The sequence below is a fragment of the Orcinus orca genome, chromosome 13 (genome assembly GCF_937001465.1).
Source record: "Orcinus orca chromosome 13, mOrcOrc1.1, whole genome shotgun sequence".
NCBI lineage: Eukaryota > Metazoa > Chordata > Mammalia > Artiodactyla > Delphinidae > Orcinus > Orcinus orca.
In genome coordinates, this window is record NC_064571.1 from 9,328,612 (window position 1) to 9,349,510 (window position 20,899).

The 20,899-nt window shown below is 49.5% G+C and overlaps 1 protein-coding gene across 4 annotated transcripts in view; it reads left to right on the plus strand.

The window, feature by feature from the left end:
• Window positions 1-20,899, plus strand: part of NEURL3 (neuralized E3 ubiquitin protein ligase 3) — an 87,634-nt gene that overhangs the window by 31,585 nt on the left and 35,150 nt on the right. For 3 of the 4 annotated variants that reach the window (XM_049696297.1, XM_033401898.2, XM_049696298.1), the window contains exon 4: window positions 13,161-13,338. In XM_049696297.1, coding sequence (XP_049552254.1) covers window positions 13,161-13,300 — 140 coding nt within the window. In that variant the 3' untranslated portion in view covers window positions 13,301-13,338. Of the gene's footprint in view, window positions 1-13,160; window positions 13,339-13,452; window positions 14,545-20,899 lie in introns of those variants that run through there. The other variant, XM_049696299.1, reaches the window with a different exon arrangement.

Below are 20,899 nucleotides of genomic sequence, written 5' to 3' on the forward strand. Positions count from 1 at the left end.
CAATTAAGAAAATGGGAATAGGAACACACATATCGATAATTACCTTAAATGTAAAGGGACTAAATGCTCCCACCAAAAGACACAGATTGGCTGAATGGATACAAAAACAAGACCCATATATTTGCTGTCTACAAGAGACCCATTTCAGACCTAGAGACACATACAGACTGAAAGTAAGGGGATGGAAAAAGGTATTTCATGCAAATGGAAACCAAAAGAAAGCTGGAGTAGCAATTCTCATATCAGACAAAATAGACTTTAAAATAAAGACTATTAGAAGAGACAAAGAAGCACACTACATAATGATCAAGGGATCGATCCAAGAGGAAGATATAACAATTGTAAATATTTATGCACCCAACATAGGTGCACCTCAATACATAAGGCAAATACTGACAACCATAAAAGGGGAAATCGACAGTAACACATTCATAGTAGGGGACTTTAACACCCCACTTTCACCAATGGACAGATCATCCAAAATGAAAATAAATAAGGAAACACAAGCTTTAAATGATACATTAAACGAGATGGAGTTAATTGATATTTATAGGACATTCCATCCAAAAACAACAGAATACACATTTTTCTCAAGTGCTCATGGAACATTCTCCAGGATAGATCATATCTTGGGTCACAAATCAAGCCTTGGTAAATTTAAGAAAATTGAAATTGTATCAAGTATCTTTTCCGACCACAACACTATGAGACTCGATATCAATTACAGGAGAAGATCTGTAAAAAATACAAACACATGGAGGCTAAACAATACACTACTTAATAACGAAGTGATCACTGAAGAAATCAAAGAGGAAATCAAAAAATACCTAGAAACAAATGACAATGGAGACACGACGACTCAAAATCTATGGGATGCAGCAAAAGCAGTTCTAAGAGGGAAGTTTATAGCAATACAATCTTACCTTAAGAAACAGGAAACATCTCGAATAAACAACCTAACCTTGCACCTAAAGCAATTAGAGAAAGAAGAACAAAAAAACCCCAAAGTTAGCAGGAGGAAAGAAATCATAAAAATCAGATCAGAAATAAATGAAAAAGAAATGAAGGAAACGATAGCAAAGATCAATAAAACTAAAAGCTGGTTCTTTGAAAGGATAAACAAAATTGATAAACCATTAGCCAGACTCATCAAGAAAAAAAGGGAGAAGACTCAAATCAATAGAATTAGAAATGAAAAAGGAGAAGTAACAACTGACACTGCAGAAATACAAAAGATCATGAGAGATTACTACAAGCAACTCTATGCCAATAAAATGGACAACGTGGAAGAAATGGACAAATTCTTAGAAAGGCACAACCTGCCAAGACTGAATCAGGAAGAAATAGAAAATATGAACAGACCAATTACAAGCTATAACAACCCTCAAGGAAGACTCCACAGCCTGGCTCTGAATTAACAGTTACTCTGGGGGAGGGAGACGCAAGAGGGAGAGGATATATGGGGATGTATGTATACATATAGCTGATTCACTTTGTTATACAGCAGAAACTAACACACCATTGTAAAGCAGTTATACTCCAATAAAGATGTTTAAAAAAATAAAAAAATAAAAAAAATAAAGGACCACAAAAAAAAAAAAAAAAAAAAAAGTGTTCCAGCTGGTTCTAAAGTACAGCCAAGGTTGAGAATCGAGTGACTGAGTGAGCAGGAGCTGGAGGACCACGTGGCAGAGATGGACATTTTGGCCAGCAGTGACCATAGGCACACTGTTACCCTCTACCTGGGAGGCTGTATTAGTCTGCTAGGGTTGCCATAACAAATACCACAAGCTGAGGGGCTTAAATAAGAGACATTTATTTCCCCACAATTCTGGAAGCTGGAAGTCCAAGACAAAAGTGTCATCAGGGTTGGTTTTCTCTGAACCTCTCTCTTTGGCTTGTAGATGCCCATCTTCTCCTCAGTCTTCCCTCTGTGTGTGTCTGTGTCCTAATTGCCTCTTCTTATAAGGACCCAGTCATACTGGATTAGGGCCCATTCGTATGACCTTGTTTCACCGTAATGACCTCTTTAAAGGCCCTGTCTCCAATACAGTCACACTCTGAGGTACTGGGGGTTGGGACTTCAACATAAGAATTGGGCGGGGGACACACAGCATAGCCAAGAACAGAGTAAACCTGGAAGGGTCTGGGGCAGGCAAGGAGGAAGTTGTGCCCAGCCAGGGCAGCTCAGTGCATCTCCCACACCTTACCAGGAGGGGGGCTGTTTGTGGACTCAGAAAGCAGGTACTCAAACCGAGAGCCATTAGCATCCAGGTGTGTGCCCAGGGCTGTGTGTGATGGGGCAGGCTCAGCTGGCTTCCTCCCCGAGGGCTCCGGGAGGACAGGGCCTGGGAAGACTGTCTGTGTGGGCATGACCCACACAGGTGTGGAGGACCACTTCCAGGGGCTTCTGAGGAGGGTCTATGCTTGTCTCTGGGCCTTCTTGTTCCATTTCTTTCTTTTCTTTTCTTTGGCCACACCACACGGCATGCAGCAATGTAGTTGTTCCCGGACCAGGGATCGAACCTGCTCCCCCTACGGTGGAAGTGTGGAGTCTTAACCACTGGACCACCTGGGAAGTCCCCTCTTGTTCCTTTTCTACCTGCAGGGCCTGCTCCAGACCTCTGGCAGGTCCTTCCTGGTGGCAAGCCCTTCACTCAGTGTTCTGATACCACTGGCTGAGACTCAGGAACCAGAGAGAAGCCAAGTGGAGCTCCTTTGTTTGATGGGAAAGGGTCTCGAGTGCCCCAAGCAGGGATGGGGGGAGGCGGTCAGAGCCTTATGCCACTGGCTCTCAAAGTACAGCAGACCTTGGAATTTCTGGAGGGTGTTTGTAAAAATGCAGAGTTCCAGGCCTCACCACCAGGGGTCTCCTCCATCGAAAGTGTGTTCCAGGAGGGTAAGGATTTTTTTCTGTTTAATTTGTGGCTGACTCCTCAGCCCCAAGACAGTGCCTGGCATAGAAAGCAATCAGGAATGATCTGCGGAATGATTTGGTAGGCCATGGCCTGGCCTGCAAATCTGCATTTTTAAAGCTTCTCAGGTGTTTCTGTTGTACGGGGGCCTCTGCCTACACTTTGAGTAACTGAGCCCCAGATTCTGCCGCTAGGAGCTGAGATGCTCCCTTAGTAACTATCCAGCTGGTGTTGTAGAGAGCTGGAAAGGAGGGAGGTTTAGAGAGCCCAAGTCCACAGCAGAGCCTCCGAGTCTAGCCTGGCCAGCTACCAGCCGGCCTTCCTGTGTCCCAGCTCTGTATGGACCACAGCTGGACATGCAACTTGTCAAAAAGAGGTAGTGTGCAGTCTTAAGAAAGAACAGAGCTGGAGGCATCACACTTCCTGATTTCAAACTATATTACAAAGCTATAGTAATCAAAGCAGTATGGTACTGGCACAAAGTACCATGGATTTAAAAAATGTGAGATCGGTATAGATATATAGTTATATATAATAGAATATATTCAGTCATGAGAAAGAAGGACATCCTACTGTTTGTGACAACATGCATGGACCTTGAGGCATTATGCTGAGTGAAATAAGTTAAGGAAGATAAATACTGTGTTATCTCACTTATATGCATACTCTAAAAATGGTGAACTCAAAGAGACAGAGCAGAATAATGGTTGTCAGGGGCTGGCCGGGTGGGGGATGATGTTGATCAAAGAGTATAAACTTACAGTTATAAAATGAATGCTTTGAGGATTTAATGTACAGCATAGTGATTATAGTTACTAATACTGTATTATAAGGGACTTCCCTGGCAGTCAAGTGGTTAGGGCTCTGCACTTCCACTGTGGGGGGCACGGGTTCAGTCCCTGGTCAGGGAGCTAGGATCCTGCATGCCGCATGGTGTGGACAAAAAAAAAAAAAACAAAAAACTATTATATACTTGAAAGTTGCTAAGAGAGTAGGCCTTAAATGTTCTCACCACAAAAATAAAAGGTAATTAATTGACGTGATGCGGGTGTCAGGTAACACTACGGTGGTAATCATTTTGCAGTATATATCAAATCAACATGTTGTATACCTTAAACTTACACAATATTATATGTCAATTATATCTCAATAATGCTGAGGGAAAAGAAAACTTCCAAGTTGGGGGAAAAAATGAGCTAAGGAAAGTCAAGATGCAATCACAAATCGATTTTATTTTTCCTCATCACTTTCCATTAATTAGCTCGGTAAATTTACTGCTTTCCTGCCCTTGGATGCAACTTCGGGTAATTCCCATAGCTCTTCTGATCACTCTTAGATAATATACAAATTGTCCCATTATATTGGAAATTTTAAAAATGCAGTTTCAAGAAATAATAAAACTTTTCAATTTCATTCAAAATTAAAACTTCCGGAAGCCTGAAGTGGAGCAAACTTCTTCATCTCCGTGTTTTGCTCCTCTGCTCTTTGTAAAACTAGAAATTCGACTTGGAAATTTAAAAATCCTCTATTAAACAGCTCTTGGGATGAAAGGGGAACAGTTTTAATTGCAGAATTTCTAAAAAAGAATCATAATGAAAACACAAAATCAATAGAGGATAGTTAAACAAGTGATCACAGAAAATATGTAGCCTTAAATCCTTGAGCAGCAACAACAAAAATAAAATCAAATAATGAAAACAAATAAATTGAGCTCCCATTCTAAAAATTAGAAAAGAGCAACAAAGTAGAAGGAGGAACAAGGAAGGAAATAAAGTTAAAAGCAAAAGGAATGAAGTAGATAACAGAAAAATAGTAGAAATTAATAAACCAAAAAGCTGGTTCTTTGTAAAAAGAAATCAACAAAATATATAAACCAGTAGTTAATCTAATAAAGGTAGGAAGCACAATAAGAAACAAAAAAAGAAACAAAAATGAGGTGGGAACCAATGAAACAGAAAATTTTAAAAATCAAAAGAGACTACTTTGTACAACTCAGTACAAATCAAACAGAAAACCTAGATGAATTGCATTATTTTCTAGGAAAATACAAAACAAAACCCCCCAAAACAAAAAACACACATGGGCAAACAGAACAGTACCGAGAGCCCAGAATCAAAGCCACACATATATTGTCAATATTTGGCAAGGGAGCCAAGAACACTCAATGGGGAAGAGAGAGTCTCTTCAGTAAATGGTGTTGGGAAGACTGGATATACGGCATGCAAAAAATGAAATCAGATCCCTGTCTTACAGCACTCACAAAAATTAACTCAAAATGGATTAAGGACTTAAACGTAAAACCTGAGCCCATAAAATTTCCAGAAGAAACATAGAGAAAAAGCCCCTTGACATCAGTCTTGGCAATGATTTTTATTTTTGCGGGGGGGATATGACATCAGAAGCCCAAGGAACAAAACCAGTAATCAACAGGTGGGACTGCATCAAACTAGAAAGTTTCTACACAGCTAAAGGAACAATTAACAAAATGAAAAGGCAACCTACTAAATGGGAGAAAACGTTGGTAAATTATATATCCGATGAGGGGTTAACATCCAAAATATACAAAGAACTCATACAACTCAATAGGAAAAAAAAAAAGTCCGGTTAAAAAATGGGCAGAGAACTTGACCTTTTTTCAAAGAAGGCATGTAAATAGACAGCAGATACATGAAAAGGTGCTCAACATCGTTAATGAGGGAAATGCACATTAACCGCAGTGAGATAATCACCTCACACCTGTTAGAATGGCTATCATTAAAAAGACCACAAATAACGAATGCTGATAAGGATGTGGAGAAAAGGAAACCGTTGTGCATTGTTGGTGGGAATGTAATTCGGTGCAGCCACTATGGAAAACCGTATGGAGGTTCCTCAAAAAATTAAAAATAGAGCTTCCCTGTGATCCAGCCATCCCACTTCTGCATATATATCTGAAAGAGGTGAAATCACTATCTCAAAGGGATATCTCCACTCCCGTGTTCGCTACAGCATTTTTCACAATAGCCAAGACATGGAAACAATCTAAGTGTCCATGGCCAGGTGAATGGATGAAGATGTGGTGCATATACACCATGGGACATTATTCAGTCATGAGAAAGAAGGAAATCCTGCCGTTTGCTACAATGTGGGTGGACCTTGAGGAATGAACTAAGTGAAATAAATTAGAGAAAGACAGATACTACTGTATGATCTCATATATGGAATCAAAAATATTGAACTCATAGAAACAGGAAGTGAAATGGTGGTTGCCAGGGGCAGGTGGGGAGATGTTGGTCAAAGAGTACGAACTTGCAGTTATGAGATGAATAAGTTCCAGGATCTAATGTACAACATTGTATCGTGTGCTTGAAAGTTGCCATGAGACTAGAGCTTTAGTGTTCTCACTGTAAAAACAGCAACATGGTAATTATATGAGGTAAAGGAGGTGTTAACTGACCCTATTTAGGTGAACATTTCACAATATATGCGTGTATCAAATCATCGCATTGTATGCCTTAAACTTACAGAAGATTACATGTCAATTATATCTCAGTAAAGCTGGTGTGTGTGTGTGTGTGTGAATGTCTGTGTCCCCGAGTGTGTACAGTGTGATCACATAGTGTATGTGAGCACCGTGTAAATGTGAGTGTGTGAGTGGGGATGAATGTGAGCACTGTGAGTGTGCAAGTGTTCAGAGGGTATGTGAGTGTGTGTGAGTGTGTGTGAGTATGCATGGGTTTCATTCCCATAGCGGCAGCCTGGGGTGCACACCTCCCTGAGGAGGAGGAGGGTCTGGAAGCCCAGCTGTGCCCCCCGAGGCCCTCAAAGGTCCCCCGGGGCAGAGGCCAGAGTCAGAAGTCTCGAGGGCCAGGCTCCCCTGCCCAAGGGGTCCCTGATCCCAAATTTGTGCAGGGAATGAGCCTCTAGGTTCGGGATGGCAGCTGAGTCTTCTCAGCTTCCTGCAACCCCACTCTCACCTGTAACTTGGGTACTGGGGCCCTCAGGGCTGAGAACAGAGACCCTGCTGGCCCGGCCCAGCCCATCTCTGGGGGCCAGTCACAGAGGAGGGTGGAGACGGTGCTCGTCCACACCTGCCGGCCCCCAGTGTGGACGCATCACACTGACTGGCCGGCAGTGAGCACCTACTGTATGCAAGGTGCGTAGTCCTGAGATGGCCGCTCTGAGGTCCTGTCCTAACAGAGTTCACAGGCTCTCCAGGGGACAAGACAGCAACTGGGGTGTTCAGTAGCCCTGCAAAACCATGGCACAGGGGAGTGTCCGGGGAAGGGGTCTGCGTGACTGTGGTCTGGGAACTGAAGAGATCAGAGAGAGCTCTGAGCTAAGGAGGGCCAGGGAAGGGGAGCTGGGCAGAGCCGGACACCAGGGAATCATCGCAGTCACACGGCCCCCCTGGGACCAGGAAAGGCCCTCCCCCTGAGAGCTGTCCCCCCTTCTGCATTTGGGAATCTCTGCTGAATGTCTGCTTACGCGACACCAGGACCTTTTCATCAGAGCACCCTGCTGGTGAGGCCACCAGCTCATCCTGGACTGTGGGGCAGCCCTGGGGGTGGGTGGGTGCTGGGAGGGGAGGACGGAGCAGGTGGCCACTTGGGGACAGCACCTGAGGGGGTCAGAGCGAGACCGCCCAGGAGGCGCCCTGTTGTCAGAAAGCTGACAGCGCTTCCTGAGTGTTAGTTGATGGCGATGGAGCCCTGCACCGCCTGTTGGACCCCACACCCTGTACAGCTCAAGGTCTCACGACCCTCCCGCTCACTCCAGGCTGCCTGGGGGGTGGAGGTCGGGGCATGGTGAGTGCCCTCATCTGCCCCAGAGAAAAGGGGAGTCCTGCCCCCCAGCAGTGGTGAATGCTCCCTCCCCTCATACCCACCTAACCACCTGCCTTCTCCCTCCCAGCCCACAGGGTAAGAATAAGCCACCCTCCTTCCCCTCCCCAGTGAAAAGGCTGGCTGCACTCGCCCCTCTCCACCCCCCAGGTAACAATCGCGTGTGCTCCCACCTCCCTCACTCAGAACAGCGGTGGGTCCTTCCTGTCGTGGTCCAAATGCGGGTTGGAAAAGAATTTCCAGACATAAGGCAGAATGTAAAGAAGATAGAATTTATTAGAGGGAAGGGTCGCTGCCGGAACAGAGGGCCAACTTCCTAGTAGTCTGGGAGAGTCGAGCCCCAACATGTGCTATTGATCACTTTCTATAGCCAGAAAACAAAGGAATGGTCTGAGGTGAAAATTGCTTTTACTGATTGGTTAAGGCACATATACCTTTCTTCTATAGGGTGGGAATGGGACAGGGCAGATGCCTTTCCTTGTTTGGGACAGGTCCCATCGCCCAGGTGGACTCAGGAATTTCGTAACCATCGTAACATGGTAGGGAGGGCGATTAAGAGTCTGGTAGGGGGGTGCACCGCTGAAACTTTCTCAGGCAGGGACGTCCCTTGTCCTTGGAGCACCACACTTCGCTCTGTCCCCACCCCAGCAATGGTGTGGCCTCCCCTCTTCTGCTTCCTTCTGCTTCCTAAGGTCACCCCACTTCCGCACAGCGAGCCCTGGGATCCCCAGCACCGGTAAGTTCAGCAACCACGCAGTAAACAACCTGGGTGCTGGAGAGAAAGGCAGGTTTTCCGGGGCCTGATGGCAAGAGCGCTTTCTCCCATGGGACGTAATAAAGGGCTATGAACTTATGGGCACCGGGGGCTCCATTCATGAGGCAAATTTTTTTTAGTATTTATTTATTTATTTGGCTGTGCTTGCTCTTAACTGCAGCATGCAAGAGCTTCGTTGCCGCGTGTGGGATCTTTAGTTGCAGCGTGGGGGATCTTTAGTTGTGGCATGCAGGATGTAGTTCCCTGACCAGAGATCGAAGCCGGACCCCCTGCATTGGGAGCACGGAGTCTTAACCACTGGACCACCAGGGAGGTCCCAGGCAAATGTTTTTGAACATCTCATGTTCCGGGAACATGGCAGATAGGGCCAGGGCGTGTGCCTGGAGAGACTCAGAGGTGCAGCTCTGCGGGGGTAACCGCGGGACCCTGAATGTGTGTCTCTTATGTTTGGATTTGACCATGAACTTTAAATTCTCCAGGGTTGGTATGACCAGCATTACTGGGGTTTGGCTGGCCTTGAGCTAAAAGAACAGCGGTCTGTGTATCTTCCATCGATCCTTCCCAAATATTTGTTGAAATTTAAGGCTGTTGCCAGTTTTCCAGTATTTGGATTTGCATTGCAGTGAGCAGCTGTCTACCACTCTTGCAATTAGCCTTCTTTGTGCAGAAATCTTTTTCTGTTTGGGGATTTGCTTCCTTAGTATATGCACTTGGGGGAGAGGGAGGTGTACTTGGATCAGAGTGTGCATCAGCGTTCCCACCACTCGCTTCAGGAACGTTCCCTGTTCAACACGCCCCCAGATGTTCTGGTGACCGTGAGATGCAAAGTTGGGCTGTGCTTCACTTGCCTTAAACTGAGAAAAGAGAAATTAGAACCACATCAGAAGGTCCAAAATATACGTGTGTTTACACGCAAGAAAATGTCTCCAAGGTATACAACGGAGTATTAAGAAGAAAAATAAGACGCTATATTTGTATGTGCTTATATGCATTAAAAAACTCAGAAAGTCATGTCTTCCTGATTCCTCGGTTTCCCCAGCAGTTCTGGAGCCTGGAGTTTAAGATAAGCCTGAAGAGTGTTGAAGTAAGCCCGTTGCCCAGTGCACTCCGACGATGTCCACACTTCTACCAACCCACCAGGCAGGAGCACCGCCAAAGGGTCATTTAGTTCAGTGCGGAGAGGAGCCCTGTCTGACCCTGGTCTTGAATATCGTACATCAGAGACCCACGTCCCATGTATCAAAGGAAGGGGTGACAGCACCAGGCGAGAGGCACGTAAGGGCCCCTCTGCTCTTGAGTTCTTTCATTCTAAGCTGGGATTATGGAGACGAGGGGTCTGCCCCCTCCCCAAGAGGCAGGAATGGGGACAATTTGGGGCTGGGCTTGGAGCCTGGGCCATTTGACAGATGAGGAAACTGAGGCCCAGAGAGGAGAGGGACTTGCCTAAGGGCATGTGGCCATTTACCAGGAAGCCGGTCGCAGCTGTGGTGTCTCGGCACCTCCCCAGGGCTCCTGCTGGCTCCTGGCACCCCAGCGCAGAGGCAGGGGCTCATGTGTCCCCTCTCTGGCCCTTCTCCTCCAGGAAACCCTCAGCTCCTCAACCTCCAGGGAGCTCTTCCAGCCCCGGATGAAAGGGCCCAGCTGCTGCAGGAGGGGAGGTCCTCCACCGGGTGCCCAGAGATGGCGCAGGCTGGGCTCCTGAGGGAGGGCTGGGCCAGCAGCATGGGTGCTGGAGCAGGGAGCTCTCCAGGGACTTTCTGAGCCCACTGCCATAGGTGACCCCTGCCCTCCCTTGACCCCCTTCAAGGCCCCCCAGGAGTCACCCAGCCCACAGCCTTGCCCACCATCCGTTGGGTCGGGGAATCCAGGCTGGTCAGTCACACAGGACCTGTAAGCCAGCTGGCCAGGTGTTAACTTTCAGGGGAAGCGCATGTCTTTCTGCGCTTGTCCCCCCACTGAGAACCCCCTCGGTATCAAGCAGAGAACCTGGGAAGGTGAGTTAGGAGCCAGGAGGGTGCTCAGTGCGCAAGTCACCTGAGCCAAGAGAGGGGACGAATCCTGAGGAATTTCCATCAGTGAAGCGTCCTCTTCACCCCCGCAGAGAACCAGCTAGACCTCAGGTCCCAGCCTTGCCTCCAGGACCCCCAGCCTTGGCTCCTGTGCCTCCGTAGGCTCTGGATGACCCAGGAGGGCGGGTACAAAACACGTGATTATCTGTCAGTTTCCTGCAGGGACCGGGGCTCTTTCTGTGCTCTGCTGCACCCCCCCATCTGTCCTTTCCTCTGCCAACACCGCACTGTCTTCCCTTCCGCAGCTGTACCCCGCGTTTGTGCTCCGTCCGGAAGGCTGGACTCCCTTCCTGCTCTTTTTTTTTTTTTTTTGTAACATCTTTATTGGAGTATAATTGCTTTACAATGGTGTGTTAGTTTCTGCTTTATAACAAAGTGAATCAGCTACACATATTCATATGTTCCCATATCTCCTCCCTCTTGCGTCTCCCTCCCACCCTCCCTATCCCACCCCTCTATGTGGTCACAAAGCACCGAGCTGATCTCCCTGTGCTATGCGGCTGCTTCCCACTAGCTATCTGCCTCACATTTGGTAGTGTAAATATGTCCATGCCTCTCTCTCGCTTTGTCACAGCTTACCCTTCCCCTTCCCCACATCCTCAAGTCTAGTTTCCCTCGGGAATGATCCTGTCTTCATCGCAGCCATGTCTGGCCCTCCCTGGTCTCCCGCAGGCCAACCACGTCCTGGATGGGGTGCGAGAAGCCCCACTCCTGGGGGGCGGGGGGGCTGTGTCCTCACCTCCAGGCCCAGTGGGAGTGGAAGACTCACGTGGGCCCTGGGTGCTCCCCGAAGATCCCTTTAAGGGCGCGTGCGTGTGGCGGACGCGTGCAGAGTGGTGCACATTTGTTGGGTGTGTTCCCAGCTTGAGTTTGAACGGGCTGCGCCCTGCCTTCCTGTTTCAGCTCATACTGTAAACAAGCGTCCTTTTCAGGGTCTATTTGGGGCTACGTTTTTCTTCTTTGCATTTTTGTGCTTTTTGTTGGTGATTTCACTGTTGAAAGTGCCACCTGGTGCTCCTAAGCTCGGGAAGGCCCGGGTGTGCCTCCCAGAGGAAATACACGTGAGATAATCTTCGCAGACGTGAGTTCCAGTGCAGCTGGCCGGGAGTCCAGTGTTAGTGAATCAGCCACGTATTAGACATGATGTCTCTAAACAGAAACACACATCAGACAAGGTAACCACTGCGGCCAGAGGCTCGCAGGAACCTGACTTCCTGTCGAGGCGGCGTTGGCCACGTGACTTTAGAACTACTACAAACAATGAGAGTTCACTCTATTTATTGGTACAGAACACCTTTTGTAAGCATCTCCTTCAGAGGCTGTAAATGTTGTATTAGCGGGCGCTTTGGGGAGGACTGTCGTGGCCCAGGGGACACGTGCCTCTCCTTTCACATCCTCTGAGCCCCCAGGTGGCAGCGGCTCCCTGTGTTGGGGGTTAGGTGCCTCTGAGCAATGCACTGGGACCTCTGCATCACTGAGGCTGTCATTTCAGAGAAAGGAAATCTCCCCCACCATCCCGCCATGAGGGATAAGGGCAGGAAGTAAAAATTCCTATTAAATCTTCACTTTGCTATGTTTTCCTCACTGTCCAAGTGCTGGCCCCAACCCACCTCGCTGTGCCCACCTCCCCTCAGCTTTCCCACATGCAGACTTTTCTGGAACCTGGGCTGGCAGTGTCCCATACCCACCAGTGCAGTCCCTGGAAGCTGGGTGTCGGGCTGGCTACAGGTTCCACTGGGATAATAACGGCAGACGGTCACCAAGAGCCTGCTCCATGCCCAGCACTGTGCAAAGCGCTTTATGAAGATGAATGCAATCTTTTCAACACATCGGTCCTCTTATTACCCCCACTTACAGATGAGGACACGGGGGTGCAGAAAGGGGCTGGAACTTGCCTGAGCTACTTGCTGGTGTCCTGGGCTCAGCCCTGCTCCTAACATCTGTGGGGCTCAGACCCCTGCATCCTAGGTCTCGGTATGGAAAGTTTACGTCTAGCTAATTGAAATACGTTCTTCTTCTCCAACCTTGACAAATACGCCTTCAGCCAGACTGGAAGGCCGAGTCCAATCTAGGATTCTTGGATTGCTCGGATTTCCTTACTGGCACCCTTGGCCATGGCCCAGTCTCTGCTCCATCCTGCATCACGAGGGGTCCGCAGACATGTATGTGAACATCCAGCCCACTCGTTGTCGCACAGCAGCCACCCTGCAAACAGGGGCCCCTGGCACAGGGGCGTGTCCTCTGGCAACACAGTCCTCCTCGGAGGATGCATGCAGAGCAGAGGTCTGCAAGGACCTGGCAGAAGGCATGAGGCTGTTCGATCTTGAACTTCCAGCATCCAGGGACTGGCCCCTGGGGGGACGTCTCCTTGTCCCTGCAGAGAGGCTGGCAGAGGCATCCCCGAGGCTCAGGTCCCTGGGCTGGTCATGGGTGACTGACAGGGCATGGCTGTCTAATGTCAAACTATCTTTGAATTCCTGGGACACATATAATTTGATATGTCTTAGTCTGCTCAGGCTGCCATAACAAAATGCCACAGACTGGATGGCTTAAATGACAGAAATTTATTTTCTTTCAGTTTTGGAGGCTGGAAGTCCAAGATCAGAGCGTTGCGGTCAGTCTCTTGTGTGGACCTGGTTCCTGGCTTGCAGACTCCAGCACTTACAGAATCTCACTGTGAGAGAGAGAGAGACAGAGAGAGAACTCCTCTTCTTATAAGAGACCCTCATCCCTCACAGCCACCAGCATGGTCCCAGGTGGGCACCTCCAAGGAATGCGTGTTTGCCCCTGGAGATGGGTGCGTTACCCACCCAAGGGAGCTGGGGGTGCAGGTTGGGCGGAAGTGAAACCCCCTCTCCTCCCATTCTCAGCACGCTTGCGTCCATGGTCCGCAGCAGCAGCTCTTGGTCAAGGCAGCAGTCCAGAGGAGTGTGGGGAGGAAGAAGGGCAGGCCCTGTGTGAGTGACAGCCAGGCCATGGCATTTTCCTTTCTGGGACCGGGTTCCCTCCCCCACCCTACCCTCACCGCAGGGTCAGATATGGTCAAAGTCCTTTGTATGCCGGGCACTCCTCCTTGGCATCCTGCTCCTGGGATACAACAGCCCAGAGCCAGTCCCCTAGCAGTGCCACCAGGAACACCCCTGGATTGTTGGAGCACTCCCCAGGCTCCCCAGGCACCCAGCTACGTACCCCAAATGGTACTGCCTTTCCCATAGGCTTAAGGGAGGCCTGTGCTTTCTGTGATCCGATTAATTTCCGATCGCTACAGCGTACCCTACGGACTGCCTGCTGGACGTTACTGTGCACAGGGGAGCACCGGGTCCCTGCCCTGCGGCTGTGCTAAGCCAGGTGCTCTGGCTACAGAGGAGGTGTCCAGCTGGAGGTTAGGGGCCTCAGGGAGGTGGGGCCCAGAGTGCATGAGGCTTAAACCGGCAGCGATGGCAGGAAGGCCTGACCTCCCAGTGCACGTGCCCACTGGCTCGTTCCATAAGGTTGTTATGGAGGCCACTGCTGTGTGCCTGGCACTGGGCAGCAAGGACGCCTGACACTGGAGCTGGCCAGGGACCCGATGTAGTGAGGCAGAACCCTCGGCAGAAGCTGCTCTGGTAGGGCAGCCAAGGCGACAGGGCCCAGGAACCAGGGACTCAGATGACAGGGGAGCGGTGGGAACTGCGTTATGGGCTTGGGAGGGGGTGACGAGCCCTCAGGAGCATGGGAATGAAATGAGAGTGAAAAGGTACAAAGAGAAGGTGGTCCTGACGTCCTGGAGGGAGGTACTCCTGTTACCGACTCGGGTCCTTGAACTCCTTAATCAATAGAAATTGATGAGGCCAGATGAGAAATTCAGGCCTGGCTTTATTTATTGAGACTCATGCTGCAGCACGAGGGAGCGAAAGCAAGTAACAGGTGCCCTTGCTCGCTCGTTGAGGGGGTGGGGTGAGCTGGTCCCTTAAATGGGATGAGGGTGGATTGGTGGGTGGGGCTTGTTGAGGTGGGTGGGGCTTAGGTGGTCTGCCCACCCCCTTGGTGGTGCTGTGTGCAGGGATCACGTGCAGTTCCCTGCTTTTGCTTCCCGTACCTCACAAGAGGCAGTTGGGTTTTGGCCTTTTGCATCGTATTATTCATCATTGCCACAACTGCGCGTGGGTGCAGTTATTTTTAGTCCCTTATCGTTTCTTTGTATTCTGTTGCTGGAGGAGACATTTGTCCAGGTGCAAGTACTCCAGTAAAGAGTCCCAGGTCCCAGCCTGTCTCATCAAGAGGAACACTGACTTGCTTAAGGTCGCAGGGCTCCGCAGGACTCCTTGAAACAGACAGTCCAGATGCCCCCTTAGTCCAGCAGTCCACCTAATGGTTTACTTCTGCAGCCACATGCAATAATAATATATCCAGCATTTCCTGAGCACTTACAATGAGCCAGACACCGAGTCAGCCATGTCCTCTCAGTCCTGTGATGTACATATGGTTATTAGCATCTTCCTGTTACAGCTGAGGGCACGGAGGTCAGTGAGGAAAGTGTCCAAGGTCACACAGCTAGGAAGTGGAAGATCTGGGATTGCCAGCCATGTAACTTAGCCGTGTTCCTTAGCCTTTCTGAGGTTCAGTGTTCTCAAATGAAAATAAAGATTATAGCAGGGCCTAAACCCTGGGGATAGTGTGAGGGCTCACAAGTTAATAATGTGAAAATTCTAAGAACAGGGACTTCCCTGGTGGTGCAGTGGTTGAGAATCCGCCTGCCAATGCAGGGGACACAGGTTCGATCCCTGGTCTGGGAAGATCCCACATGCCGCGGAGCAACTAAGCCCGTGCACCACAACTGCTGAGCCTGTGCTCTAGAGCCCGCACACCTAGACCCTGTGCTCCGCAACAAGAGAAGCCGCCGCAATGAGAAGCCTGCGCACCACAACGAAGAGTAGCCCCCACTAGCCGCAACTAGAGAAAGCCAGCGTGCAGCAAACGAAGACCCAATGCAGCTAAAAATAAATTAATAAAATAAATAAATTTTAAAAAAATTCTAAGAACAGGCATAGAGATGAGATAGGCTAGGACCTTGGACCCTTTGCTGCAGTGCTTGCACCTGGACAAACATCTCCTCAAGCAACAGAGTACAAAGAAACTATAAGGGACTAAAAATAACTGTACACATGCACGGTTGGGGCAATTATGAACAATAAGATGCAAAAAGGCCGCAAACCAACTGCCACTTCTGAGGTGCCGGGAGCAAAAGCAGGGTCCTGGGCATGATCCCTGTGCAGTGTTACCAAACCCAGCCACTTCTGAGGTGCTGGGAGCAAAAGCAGGGTCCTGGGCATGATCCCTGTGCAGTGTTACCAAACTCAGGTTTGGCTCCTCGCCACTGGAAAGCCAGTACTCACGAGGCAAGTGTTGGTAGAAAGGAAAGTTGCTTTAACCAGAAAGCTGGCAATCTGGGGGTAAGACTGACTCGTGTCCCCAAAACCAACTCTCAAGATTCTGCTCAGCCGTGACAGTTTTTAAAGGGAGAAGGGGGAAAGGATCTCCGTGAATCATCAAGGCAGGAGGTCAAGCTGTGCATCATTTTCCATCGCATGCAGGCTGGCTGATTTCTCTTGCTTCAGATGTTATCTTGTCTGTGTGGTCTGACTCCAGGATTGCGAAGGGGGCTGCTGAGGGTAGAGAGCTAGTCATCCTTTAACTACTTAATTCTTCATTCCTACTTTTTTTTTTTTTTTTTTTTTTGCAGTACGCGGGCCTTTCACTGTTGTGGCCACTCCCGTTGCGGGCACAGGCTCCGGACGCGCAGGCCCAGCGGCCATGGCTCACGGGCCCAGCCTCTCCGCGGCATGTGGGATCTTCCCTGACCGGGGCACGAACCCGTGTCCCCTGCATCGGCAGGCGGACTCTCAACCACTGCGCCACCAGGGAAGCCATTCCTACTTCTTTTAATCTAAGAAAAGAATCAACAGGTTAGGCAAGGCATTGTGTGCACTGAATAGAGCATAAGTCAGGAATTAGGTTAAAGGTTACCTAGTGATCTCATTTCTATAATTAAGGTTTAAGGGGAACAGAAATAAGCAAACAGGAAAGGGGCAAAAGAGCTGCTTACAAATGCCCACTTGCCAGACATTGTTCCATTTCTGTGGGGTTAGGGGCAATAGTTCATCTTCTGTACTTTCTTCCTGCTGACATAGGGCACCATATTCTCAGAGTGGAAGATGCGGACATGGGTCTGTTGCATCTGTTTGTTGACAGTTTAAGTTGCCTGCTTACATATGCAGGCAGAGCCAGCTACAATTATTTTGATGGCCACAAAGATACAGATTATTATGAGCGGTAATGTTAATGCCATTCTCTTGAGGCCAGTTCTTGGAATTGTGCCAGCAGTGGATTCAGCATTGCTGAGGCTGGAACAGCTTATGTCACGGCTATAGTCTGGTCATCACGCAGATAACTTTTTCCCTCTGGTGGCAGTTGTGGTATCTGTAAAACAACTCGGGAATGGACTTCAGCTTTTCTACAAACAGGAGGCAGGGGACAGGGAGGGGCCTTTGTGCTTGGGGGAGGGGTGGTACAGGGTTCTGCTTGGTTTCAACAGCACCACCAAGGGGAGGGGCCGATCACCTAAGCCCCCCTCTGGCCCCACCCATAGATCCGCCCCTACCCTCGCCCCATTTAAGCTCGCCCCTCAGCCTCAGGGAACGAGCAGGGGCACCTGTTACTTGTTTTCGATCCGTCATGCTGCAGCACAGGTTCCCAGTAGAGCCTTGCCTGAGTTCCTCGTCTGGCCTCATCAATTTCTATTGATTGAAGAGTCCGAGGACCCAGGTCGGTAACAGAATGAAGCCAAACCACGGTTAGCTGTTGTTAGCTATTATGCAGATTCGTTTCTGAATTTCAAACACTGACATCACTGAGCCCTTGAAATTGAACTTCAAGGAGGCAGTGACTGGAGATGGGAGCAAAAGGAGGCTTCGGAGGCATGCTTTCCAGCACAGGAGGCTTCCATGACCAACAGGACTATTCATCTGTACCTGAACTCATTTCTTTGCAAGTCTAGTTGACTTGATTAAAACCAATCAGTGGAGACTTACATGCTTCCAAGAGTCACAGGAACTAGATTAGATTACCCTCCTGGATGAAACAACTGAAAAGAAAAAAAGACAGAATATATAAAAGAATGGTTTTTCAAGATGTTGGACAGCAGACAATGAAAGACAGTAACCCCCGAGAAACGGAAAACAAAAGATGTGGCCTTACTGGCCGCTAGAGCCAGGCAGTCAAGGGGCAGCCCCTGGGCAGAAGCTGCAAAGACCAGGGCTCCAGACAAGGATACCGGCTCCTTTCCGGGAGCTGCGAGTCACCTGGAGAGAGGCAGCGGGAGAGCGCAGAGATGGCGCCCACCTGCCTCCATCTTCGCGGAGGGTTTCTGTTGGCCCCAGGTGTGTTAAATTAGATGCCTGCCCCTCAGGCCAAAGCTTTAAAGACCAGCAGATAAGACTCTTTCACAGCAAGTCTGGGCGCTTTTCAGTCGCTGCCTCTGCTCTGCTCCTCAGTGCTGGTGAGTCCACATGCTCCCTTTCAGAACCGTTTCTCTGTTTGCTATAACCGTGCAGGGCTTGTGATATAAGTCCCGTGGGCTTTTAAAGCTAGATGTTTGGGGGGCTTGTCTCTCAGGGGCAGGTCGTAAAAGTTGGGGCACCAGGTGTGAGGTTCAAGCCCTTCGCTCCTCAGGGAGAAGCTCTGTTTTTGTTTTTGTTTTTTGCGGTACGCGGGCCTCTCACTGTTGTGGCCTCTCCCGCTGCGGAGCACAGGCTCCGGACGTGCAGGCTCAGCGCCCATGGCTCACGGGCCCAGCCGCTCCGCGGCATGTGGGATCTTCCCGGACCGGGGCACAAACCCGCGTCCCCTGCATCGGCAGGCGGACTCTCAACCACTGTGCCACCAGGGAAGCCCAAGCTCTGGGTTTTGACCTCCTGCTTGTGGGTTACGGTGTAGGAAGCGGGGTTATGACAAGATTGCGTCTCAGCCTTTCCTGCCGGCTTCCAAGGGAATTTTTTTCTCATTTATCCGATGTGTAGGAGTTGGGTTTCTCTCAGAAGAAAATGTTTCCTATATGGCTGCAGATTCAGTGTTTCTATGGGAGGGGGTGAGTTCAGGATCCTCCCACGCGGCCATCTTGAACCAGAACCAGTTTGGCGTTTTGTTTAAAAGTTAGACATACATCAGGTCCAGCCGTTCCACTCCTCACTGTTTACTCCAGAGAAGGAAAGCAGATGCCCACACGGAGACTTGTGCACGAATACTCATAGCAGCTTCATTTGTAATTGCCCCAAATTGGAAATAACTCAGAGGTCCATCTACAGGTGAACAGGTAGACACATTAAGGTATATCCACACATGGGAATGATACTGGGCAAAAATAAATAAATAAAACTATTATAAAAGCAACCAGGGCTTCCCTGGTGGTGCAGTGGTTGAGAGTCCACCTGTCGGTGCAGGGGACACGGGTTCGTGCCCCGGTCTGGGAAGACCCCACATGCCGCGGAGCGGCTGGGCCCATGAGCCATGGCCACTGAGCCTGCGCGTCCGAAGCCTGTGCTCCGCAACGGGAGAGGCCACGACAGTGAGAGGCCCGCGTACCGCAAAGAAAAAAAAAAAAGCAACCACAGGGATGAATCTCTAATAACGGCAAGTGAAAGAAAACAGACAAAAATTTCTAAAAAATGGAAACAAATCTGTGAGGGGTGAGGAGAGGCAGAAGGGAACTTTGGGGAGTAATTGCCATGTTCATGATCTTGATGGTGGTAATAGTTTTACAGGCGTATATGTATGGCAGAATTTGTCAAATTGCATGATATAAATATATGCAGTGAACTGTATGTCAATTATACCTCAAAGCTGATTCGGAAAATCCAACAGTGAGTATTCCTCACCTGAGGGGAAGCTGCACCCTGGGTGAGAATGAGCCTGCCCTGGGCCACTGCCAGCCAGGGACAGAGGTGGAGAACCCTTGGCCATGGGCCTCAGCCCAGAATGCCATTCCATACACTGCACTGCCACCCTCTGGCCAGGGCCAGGCTTCAGTGCTGGGCAGGCAGGGTGGCCTGACAGGGAGGCCACAGGGCTTAGAAACCTCTGCCCAGGGGGGACATCTCCTCAAGGATCGTGGGTGCTGCTGTCCTAACCGGGGCCCCAGCTGTAGCAGCAAACTCGGGTGCCACAAGGGCCAGGTGGGCAGTGCAGCTGAGTGGGGATGTCAGGTAGGGAGCCAGGGGTGATGGGGACTGTGGGGACCCTGAGGGCAGCCACTGCTCAGCTCCACACACTTGTTGCCAGAATCAGGGCCCAGTGTTGCCAAATCTTTTTTTTTTTTTTTTAAAGAAAAGCTAGAAGTCCAGGTTTATATGGAAAACCTTCCAATTTTTTAATGGCAAATTTATTCACTGCTTGCGCTAGTGCAGACCTATCAAAACATGTCCATGGGCCAGAATCAGCCTGGGGGTTGCCAGTTTGCAACCTCCGTGCAAACGTCTTGGATTTTCTTCCCGGGAGCCAAGCCGTGAGGCAGGAAGCTGTGCTCACTCTCGTAAGACCCAGAGGAGGAGCCCAGGGCCAGGAGAGCAAGACATCCGTGTATCTATTAAAATGTTACCGACCTGGCTTCGTTAATCAATAGAAATCCATGAGGCCAGACTAGGAGCTGAGCCTAAGGCTTTAATGCGATTCATGCTGCAGCACGAGGGAGTGAAAACAAGTAACAGGTGCCCTTGCTCGCTCCCTGAGAGGGGCTGAAATTGCTTTATAGGGGCCCTTCTACTTTGGCAACAGTTGGTCTTCAGGAGACCCCTTTTTTCCAGGTTTTAAGAAGAACTTGGTCCCCAGGGTTTATTTGTGAAGGAACTGCCAGTCTTCCCCCAGGTATGGCCTGAGTGGCGAAGGGAGCATTGGATGGGCCTGTGGGTTATTACCGGCACACAAATCCCAGGCAAGCGTCGCTTGTTTTACTGTCCTTTTGAGCCCCTTCCCTGAGCCCCTTTCCTTTTGCATTAAGTCCCATGGTGCATCCCTCCCATAGTGGGTGGCATCATGTAAGCTCTTAACAAGTTTCCATTGTTGGGCCTCAGTGGTTAGAACCTTGTTATCCTTTTAATACCAGCCTGTGCTTCCTTCTCATAGCCCTATTTCTCAGCATTTTCTTGTTCTATGGGGAACACTGGGGGAGGCTAGGGAGTTCAGGGGGGCCAATCACTAGGGCCATAATTTGCTCAGGCTTCTGCAGTCAAACTGCCTGTTTTGCAGTTCAAACACCTTTTCTCTTCCCGTGGCTCACAAGAGATC